A 9,520-nucleotide genomic window follows, 5' to 3' on the forward strand; every position below is an offset into this window, starting at 1 on the left:
TGGAAAAAAATATTGTCTAGAACTTTAAAATAATAAAATATAAATAAAAAAAAATTTCAGTGTTTTAGAATTTAAAACGGGTCGTATATACAAAAATAGATAACTATACCTATATTCGTTATTTTTCGTTAAAATATCCAGTTTTGTCAATATTCAAATTTGGTATGTACTAAGTACTAAGTAGGTACTAACAGTAGCGCCGAACACGGGTATGAACTGGGGAAAATTCCCCAGAAATATTTATGGGTGGGTGAGTGATAATCAAAAATATTTTGTTATGCAGTATCTTGTATGTATATAGTTAGAAATAAATATAGTACCATTTGGACGTAATTAACTAAACATAATTTTTTAGTAGGTGGGTCTAACACCAGCATTTTTTCCCCATAACATGAAATATAGATCGGCGCTATTGGACTTACGGTTACGACAAACCTCTGAGACTGGGAGTAAGAATATGAATAAAGTTAAAACTTTTAAGCAATAATAATAATATAATATTAGCTATAGTTATATAGTTATACTAAGTTATATACTAGCAGTGGCGTCATTTGAGGGGGGGGCAAGGTGAAAATTTGCCCCTGTCTGATTTTAAAAGCAATTATTGTAGTAATTTTTTTTAAAAATATTTTATATAAACATTTTTAAATAGGTGCATGTTAAAATCTAACTATTTTTTATTGTTTTACATAAACTAGATCGTAATTTATTTAACGAGAATATTGATATTTGAAAAAATTGTAAAAAATCATCCACTGGACTGTCTGGACTTAAATAAATGTTTTTACCATCTAAATTTTTTTTTTTCAATCAGATTCACAAATTGGCTATTTTCGAAATATTTTAATCAATTTTTTAATTTTTTATTTTCAGTATTAAAAAATAAAAAAATGTATACTAAAAATGTAGCGCAAGTTTCTATGAATTATATTTAAAAGAATTTTTTTTTAAATATTGATTAGAACAAAAGTTATTTCATTTGTCAGATCTCCGTGGGACACCGTATATTAAAATGTTGCCAATACTGTAATTATCATTATCATTATCATATTGTTTTTGGTGTTTAGATAACAAAATTTAAAATTATTTTTCATGAAAACCGGTGTAATTAGTAATTACTCATAGAATAATTACTTTATGTAAATATTAAGTTCAAAGTTGTGAGTTTGTGACTTATAATTAAAGTATTACTTATTATTTATTAATAATTGTTACGATATTATTTGATAACTGTAAATTTATAAGTTATCTATCAAAAATATATTTTTCATATATTTTTGATTTTAATTGCATTAAATTATAAATGCTTACTTTACTATTTATTTGATATGGCAGAAGAAGTCATTATACTTAAGGATCTCAAACTAGTTCCAGATAAATATTACAATTACACACAAACTTTACGAAATTCAAAAACACCAATAGTCATTGATAATGGTAACTATATTAACCCATGCACATTAATAATTAATTAGAATTTATTTGTTTGTAATAAATACCCATTTATTTTATCAGGTTCGTTTACTTGTAAAGCTGGTTGGGCAACATCCAGTGCTCCAAATCTTGTATTTAAAAATATTTTAGCTCGCCCAAGGAAAGAACGTGGAAAAAAAGTAACAAGATCAATATTCGTGTTGATTGAAGGTTTTTAATTTATTTCTAATCAATTTTTAGGATGGAGAGACATTAATTGGAAATGATATAGCAAACATAGAAGCAGTCAGATTCCAATTAAAATCACAATTTGATCGTAATGTAATTACACAATTTAATGTCCAAGAACAGATTTTTGATTACACTTTTTCACATTTGGGCATTGATACTAATGGTAGCATAAACCACCCAATTATAATAACAGAACCAGTTGCCAATCCTAATTATTCCCGGCTATGTAAATATTTTAACTGTTTGACGGTATGTTTGTGTTATACATTTTAATATTGTTTTTCAGTAATGTCAGAACTATTGTTTGAATGCTACCATGTTCCGGGCATTTGTTATGGAATAGATGGTCTATTTAGTTACCAACATAATAGTCTTAATGAAAAAACAGGACTTATTGTGAATTGCGGCCATCATACAACACATATTATACCTGTAATCAAAGGTATTCCTGACTTAATAAACAGTCGTAGAATTGATGTCGGTGGATATCATATTACATATTACTTACATAAACTTCTACAACTTAAATATCCAGCACACTATAATGCTATAACACCAAGCCGAGCTGAGGTATTTTACAACAATGTGTATTATAATAATAGAATACCATAACTTTAATATAGGTTGACTATTATAAAAATAATATTTAAGGAGTTGCTTTATGAACATGGGTATTTGGCAGTTCATTATACTGATGTATTAAAACAATGGTCTGATGCAGAGTATTATGATCGTAATGTGAAAAGAATACAACTTCCTTACTCTATGGCTGTTATTTTAACACCAGATCAACAACGAGACAAAAGGAGAGAAATGGCTAAAAAACTAGTAGAGATGAATGCTAGAAAAAGAGATGAAAAAGTAATAATAACTATTTTATGTTACTTATATTAGCCGTGTTAATAAATAAAAAGTTAAAATAAAATATTTGAATATGTTGTATAGTTAGCAGAAGATGAAGAACAAGTTCATCAATTATTAATGATCCGAGAGATGATTGAAGATGGAGAACCTATCGAAGAAGTTCGAGTAAATATTCAAAAAATCAAAATTTGATAATATTTTCTTTAATGTTTTGGAAGTCATGTAGAGTTTTGTTTCAAAATAGTAATTTTCATTGTAATTAAAGCTGTGTAACTGTATGATTTGGGTTTTGGTGACACAGTAATAGTCTGGAAAAATAACATACCAGTTTGGGGCCATCTGCAATTATTTTACAACTGAAAAATATTTTATAATTTATAGCGAATTCAGAAGCAAATATAAAGAGTTTAAAAAAGATATTTGAACGAACAAGATATCTTAGAGTATTATGAAGTTTTAATTTAAAGGATACTGTTTAAGTTTTAACATGAGTAGTCTAAGTATGTCGTTTTCCAAGGTGAATGTTTAAAAATATATAACTGAGTTTTCTATAGGGATTATTTATTATTGAATATTAAAATTAGTAGAACTACTAAAGATTTAATGTGCAAAAGTGGTTAAATTAGTGAGATTAGAATTTAATATGTCAACTCTCAGCAGTATAAAAATTATAATCCTTAGTGTTTGATTGAAGAAATTACCTTGAAGAACATTAACTTTAATGAAAAAAGTAAAAAGTAGTTTATATACATATTACACTTCAAATATACTCTAAGAAAGGAAAAAGTTTTGTATAGGAGAGTGTGGGAGAATCAAATTTCATAGAAAAATAATTTTGGGCAAAATTAATTAAACGCCTATGTTACATCATGAATTACACTTTACAAAAGAATTTTTTTTTTATCATAATGAAAAGATAGTATAATATGATTGAATATTTTGGCAATCATATCATTTGTAACTAATCAAAAAAAAACTCGGCATTTGGTGTCTACGTTTTAAACTGACAAAAAAAATTGTTTTTAACTTGTGTTCTAATTGAGGTGGTTTTACATACTAGGTTGTTATTTTTCTACCTAACAACTTTTCTCTACGGATTCCACATGAATACATACATAATAACAGTCTTTTATAATTAAAAATTCATAAAATAAACATATTCATATCTAAGATTTGAAAATTGAACAGAAGATGCCTACCTTATAAGTTGTTAATATAGCTATTAAAAATATTATATATACCTACAAACAATTTATTTATAAGCATTTCAAAATAATTCAAATTCAAATTATAGACCAGTAGGTCATATACATCAAAAAACTTTATTTTTAAAACCAAATAAGATGTGTTATGTATTATAAGTTAAATTTTTTATATTTTCAGGAAGTATTAAGATCTCATGGATTAAAAAATGAAAAGGATTTAAGAAAATTAATTACTGATCTTCAAACCAGAATTGATAGGGCAAAATCAAAAATTGCAGCTGCTTCTCATAATGCTTCCAATGTTGAAGAACACGTAACAGAAGAGCCTAAATTAAGACTTTTCAAAAATAAAATACAATTACCTAAAGAGGAGTCTATTTCAAAAGCTTGGCTTAAAGATATATATAAAAAAAGACAAGATATAATTGATAAAAAAGCTGTTAGAAAACAGCGTAGACAAGATATGGCTAAAAGAGGAACTGCTGCGTCTTTAGAACGAATGCGATTAATTAGCCAGTTAGCGAGGAAAGATAAAAGAGATGATGATTTTGGTAGCAGAGATGAAGACTGGGATGTTTATAAAGTTATAAATAAAGTATGTTTAGTTTATTCTGTTAAAAATATTTTTATTTTTTATGATCCTTTTTAATTCGTACTAACTATTAAGTATACTATTTTGGTTTATTTTTAGCTGATACAAATTGCTTCATTCATTATAATTTATGAATTCTCTTTAGATATGCATTTAAAAAAGATAATATTTAAGTATTTTAGTAGGTATTTAAAATTGATTCCATTTTATTCTAAAATATTTTCTTGGTAATGAACATATGAATTTAATGTAAAGTAAAAATCTTTAAATTAAATCTTTTAACATTACAGTCTATGGGTCAAGTATAGGTAATGAAAAAATGATATGTGTTTTTGTGCACTTCCCGTGATTCTAAAAATTTGAAATCTGAATGATAGGTTCTTTATAATGGTTTCATGCAAAGTATGAATTTAGGAGTTTAAATTCATTTCTTACGTAGACTGCTACAATACATATTAATACGCAATAATATTTAAATGATTTTTTTAAATTATTGTATGAGCGAATAGTATGTACTATAAAGGTAGTACAAGTTGGCTGATAAAAAGAAGCCACTTAGCGGTGACATTTTTTTACTTAATTTCTATATGTTTATAATCATTAATCAGTAAACATTTTTTTATAAACTGATTTTTACTAAAAAAAATTTTAAATGTAAATTATAGGAAGGTGGTGATACTGACAGTGAGGAGGAACAAGAAAAAATCTCAGAGCTTGAAGAAGTTCTACGATTCTATGATCCAACATTTGTTAGCTCTAATACCAATGAAGAACAAAATCCCAAAGAAGCTCATCAGTTACATTTTGGAATAGAACGTATGAGATGTACAGAAGTACTTTTCCAACCATCAATAATTGGCTGTGGTCAAGGTGGAATAAGTGATACTATAGAATTCATTTTGAAAAAATATGATGCCCAAACAGCTAATGAACTAGCAGAAAATGTGTTCTTAACTGGTGGTCCAACAAAATTGCCTGATTTTAAGGAACGAGTTTATAGAGAACTCCGGGAAATGAGACCATTAGAAACTAATATTAATGTAAAATTATCAGACTCCTCTATTTTAGATGCTTGGTTTGGTGCCAAGGAATTTGCTAATAAACAAGATTTTCATAAATATCTGTTAACACCCCAAATGTATGCTGAAATGGGTGGTGATTATTTTATTGAAAACTCTTGTTCCAATATGTATTGTCCACTTCCTGAAGCTGTTCAAGAACCCGAGGGCTTAAATGAACTAAATACAGAAATGTGATGATTTTAAAAATATTAAAAGTAATGTGTGAAATATGTACATAATGTATTTACTATTTATTATAAACTATAATTAATAAATTACAAATAAAACAAAAACTAATTTAAAACTAATTTAGGAATGATTAATTAATCATGACCTGCTTATTAGTTATTAATGTAAAATAAGTAACTAAGATAATTTTGTATTTTATAACACTATTATTTAATATTTTATAATTTTACGTTATAAATTTTAAATAATTTAGTATAGAGTTAATATAGATATACAGAAATAAATTTAAAAATAATATGGTTTAATTTTGTTATGTATTTAATGTCTTGCAAATTCAATGTTATGTCAACAATGTCATTGTTATTATTGTTATTATATACATTATATTATTGAAGACCTATACACAATTTAAATTTTTTAATTTTTCAACTAAAGTAATTTAAACATTTTCATAATTTTGACGAAAACTTCAAATGCTCATAAATAAATATTATAGTTATTCACTCAACTACTATTCTTATAAAATAATATTAAAATTCTAAGTATTTTAACATATAGTCTCTGTAAATAAGTATGCTTAAAAATTCCAAAATTAGAATTTGAATAAATTCACAGTTGAAGGAAAAATTGTGGAATTGCAATGAACGCATGTTTACTGTTTAGTGAACCACCCAGATTCAGTAATTAGTATATAGTATTTCATTTAGCCAGGTGACAACTTACATAAGTACCGGCTTCAAAGAAATAATCTAACACAAACAAAGCCTTCGTGACATAATGTAAGATATTTGTCACAAAATATCTTAAACTTATATAATTACAAATATTACAATTATTACAAATTACAATATTATATAATGATTTTAATTTGTATGAAATGTTTATTACCCATGTTTAGTGGAATCAGCTTACGTCAATGGCGTATTTTCAGTTTTTTGGGGTGTACAAGGTTTCAAGCCAGTTATTTTGAAATGTCACCAGTTCATAATTTCATATAAAATACCATATACCTATACGGCTATGAAACTTAAACATTTTATACAGTTTAAATGTTTTAAATAATATTTACTAGTTTAATAATATGAATATAATAAAGCGTCGTTGCGATTGTTGGATTTTAAATTTATCAGTTTATTATCGTTAACAATTTAAAATGTATCAATTATTACTATTAGCTGTGCGGTGTAAAAACAATTAAGAATATGGTTTAGAATGTTTAGATCACAACTAGGATTTAACATAGTAAGTAATTGAACACGTGAATCAGTATATAAGTATGATTAGCAACGACTGTTGATTAATCTACAAAGATAATTATCTAGCTCTTATATGGTTACACAATAATTATAATGTTTATTGTTTATTTATTCCAACTGGCAATATAAACATTCAATTTTAATAAATAAAAAATAGTTAATATTATTTCAGCAAATCAATTGGGATTATTTAAAAGTAAGAGGTGTAAACACGACCTGTCCTACCCCTACCTAAATTATACCACCGGCCCATATTGCAAGGGTATATTAAAAATCAATACATGAGGGTAAAAAATTACGCCTCTGGGTGTATTGATAAAAATATAAGAATACACAACTTTAAAAAAAAAGGTAGGAAAGTGGGTATTCTACTGTGCATTAGGTGTCGAGTGGGTCACTTTTATAGGTGAATTAAATTTGAATCTATTCTGTTATACCTATATCATTGTAAACAGAAAATGGTCTGACAGCCTTTATCAACAAATATATTTCATGATATGTTTTTTTGATAACCTAACCTTTGTATGTTAAAATCATTCATTGTATTTTTAGTATTATGGAAGATTGATATGTTGTCCGAAAGTCCGAAAATATTGCAATTATTAAGGCGCGAAAAATTTCGGGGGGAGGGGGTTGAAAAATGTGTATAAATATCATACTATTCATTTGTAGGTCAGGTAATTTATTTTGTGTTCCTGGATTTCTGATATTTCGGAGGGGGTTTAAACACCCAACCACCCCTGCGATCACGCCTACATTTATTATATTATATTTATTAGTATTTAATTATTATAATAAAATATATTTTTACAATATTATAACAGCTTATATAACTAAAAATGTAATAATATATTTTTGTAAATACCGTAAAATAATAAAAAATAAAAATACGTTCATAGTAGCCAGTAGGTATAAAATATAAATAGATAATATCTTAAAATAAATTAAAAATGTCATTGCATGTAGTAAAATGTATAGTTATATAATATAATATAGGTAGGTACGTAAGAGTTTTAAATTCTCATAAATCATGTTTTTAAATTATAACAAAATAATATTAACATCGTTATTTGTTGTTTAAATAAGTAATTTCGTTCAAATTTGAACTTACAAATATACATTTAAAAAATTGTATCTACATTTTATAATTTTACAGATACAAAAAAAACTTATGTAAGAATAGAAAAAAATTAGAAAATTTATTATGCCATTAAAAAATTCAAAAAAAGAGTCGAAATATTTTAAAAATTTTATCGTTAATAGAAAATGATAATTTAAACATTCGGTGAAAAAATTCAAGTATCTACAGTTATTCATCATTTTCGTGTTACTCCAATAAACAAAATTGATTTTGTCAAAAATTGGATTTGTGTAAAATCTTGTTTTTTTTTCAAATGTAAAAGTAGGTACTTGTAATTACATCATCCATTCAAAATCTAAAAAAAGCATATAGTACCAGAACTTGCAGAGAATGAAGGTAATTTATTAAATTTCCAACAAGAGTTCGTTAGCAGTGGCGCAACCAAGGGGGGGGGGGGGTAAGGGGTTGTAACTCCTCCCGAAATTTCTCCAAGACCTAGTTTAATAACCAATGTATCTATGCATATATATTGTAATAATGTAACCCTCTTGAAAATTTTTTCTAGTTGCGCCACTGATCGTTACTCGTTAGTGTATTGAATACTGTGATTAATTAAATTATTTTTCAAATAATAACGGTATAAAAATGGAGTGACGTCTGATTTTGAATTTTTTGGAGGGCATAATCCTGTATCATCAATTTGACGATAAAGAAAAATATATGTATTTAGTTAATACATCAAATATTCAAATTATTTTAAATTTATTTATGTGGAATAAAGTTAATTTTAGCATAAATATGTTTTAAACAATAATTTTTGCCACTGTTTTCGGTATTAAAGTCTAACATCTCAATTGGACCTGCTCTATACGTGATCAATTTCAATACTTTAAAATATATATAGGTACTCTAAATTAAAATTTAAAATAGTTCAAAGAATTTTTTTTCTCTTCCAGTAACTAAATTCTCGTGAATGTAGTTTTGGCAAATTAAAAATTAAAATTAAAGTTATTTACACTGGAGTTGAGACAAGAACGTCTTGCAAATTTAGGAATTTTATCAATTAAATTGGAAACGAGCAGTTTAATTATTTATGACAATATTATATAGACAATTTCGCAGTAACAAAGATTAGAAAATAACATTTTAATAACGATGGTTTATACTTTATTGTAATATTGTATTATATTATTATATAGGTAACATAAATATTAAAAATATAGTAATTTTTTTGTTATTTTTAATTTCTTGTAGTTTAAGGTACCTATATATATATATCAATAGACAACTATAACTTATGGCTTATGAACTAAAATAACTTATTAATAAAAAAATATAAAACAATATTTTAATTAGTTTGTAAGTATGTAATATGGTAATATTATAATGATTATACCTAGATAAATTGAAATAAAAATAAGCGTAGTAATGGTATCACGAAGTGTAGTACTGCACTAATTAAATTATTTTTTCGTTTAGTGGGACTAATGAGTGGTAAAATAATTACATTATTTGGAGGGCATTTGATATATGATTAACACGGGTGAGTGGCGCACGAACGACAATTTAATATTATGATGACTGGACAGTGGATAATCTCGAATTAC

General features: G+C 25.8%; 1 protein-coding gene across 1 annotated transcript; it reads left to right on the top strand.

Annotated features, from left to right (window-relative positions):
* The first annotated feature begins 1,099 nt into the window (after window positions 1-1,099).
* On the top strand, window positions 1,100-5,882 carry LOC132930327 (actin-related protein 5). The gene is made up of 8 exons (XM_060996156.1): window positions 1,100-1,437; window positions 1,516-1,613; window positions 1,675-1,891; window positions 1,952-2,235; window positions 2,317-2,526; window positions 2,611-2,694; window positions 3,913-4,329; window positions 4,992-5,882. The coding sequence occupies exons 1-8, from the start codon at window positions 1,329-1,331 to the stop codon at window positions 5,580-5,582; spliced, it is 2,010 nt and encodes a 669-aa protein (XP_060852139.1). The 5' UTR covers window positions 1,100-1,328; the 3' UTR covers window positions 5,583-5,882.
* Window positions 5,883-9,520: the final 3,638 nt, after the last annotated feature.

Source organism: Rhopalosiphum padi, chromosome 4, assembly GCF_020882245.1.
Source record: "Rhopalosiphum padi isolate XX-2018 chromosome 4, ASM2088224v1, whole genome shotgun sequence".
NCBI lineage: Eukaryota > Metazoa > Arthropoda > Insecta > Hemiptera > Aphididae > Rhopalosiphum > Rhopalosiphum padi.

Excerpts from the sequence above, each read along its gene's own strand:
- LOC132930327 (XM_060996156.1), top strand. The coding sequence starts at position 1,329 with ATGGCAGAAGAAGTCATTATACTTAAGGATCTCAAACTAGTTCCAGAT. Across the intron at positions 1,614-1,674 it reads GGAAAGAACGTGGAAAAAAA|GATGGAGAGACATTAATTGG; the intron begins GTAACAAGATCA and ends ATCAATTTTTAG. Across the intron at positions 2,695-3,912 it reads AACCTATCGAAGAAGTTCGA|GAAGTATTAAGATCTCATGG; the intron begins GTAAATATTCAA and ends TTATATTTTCAG.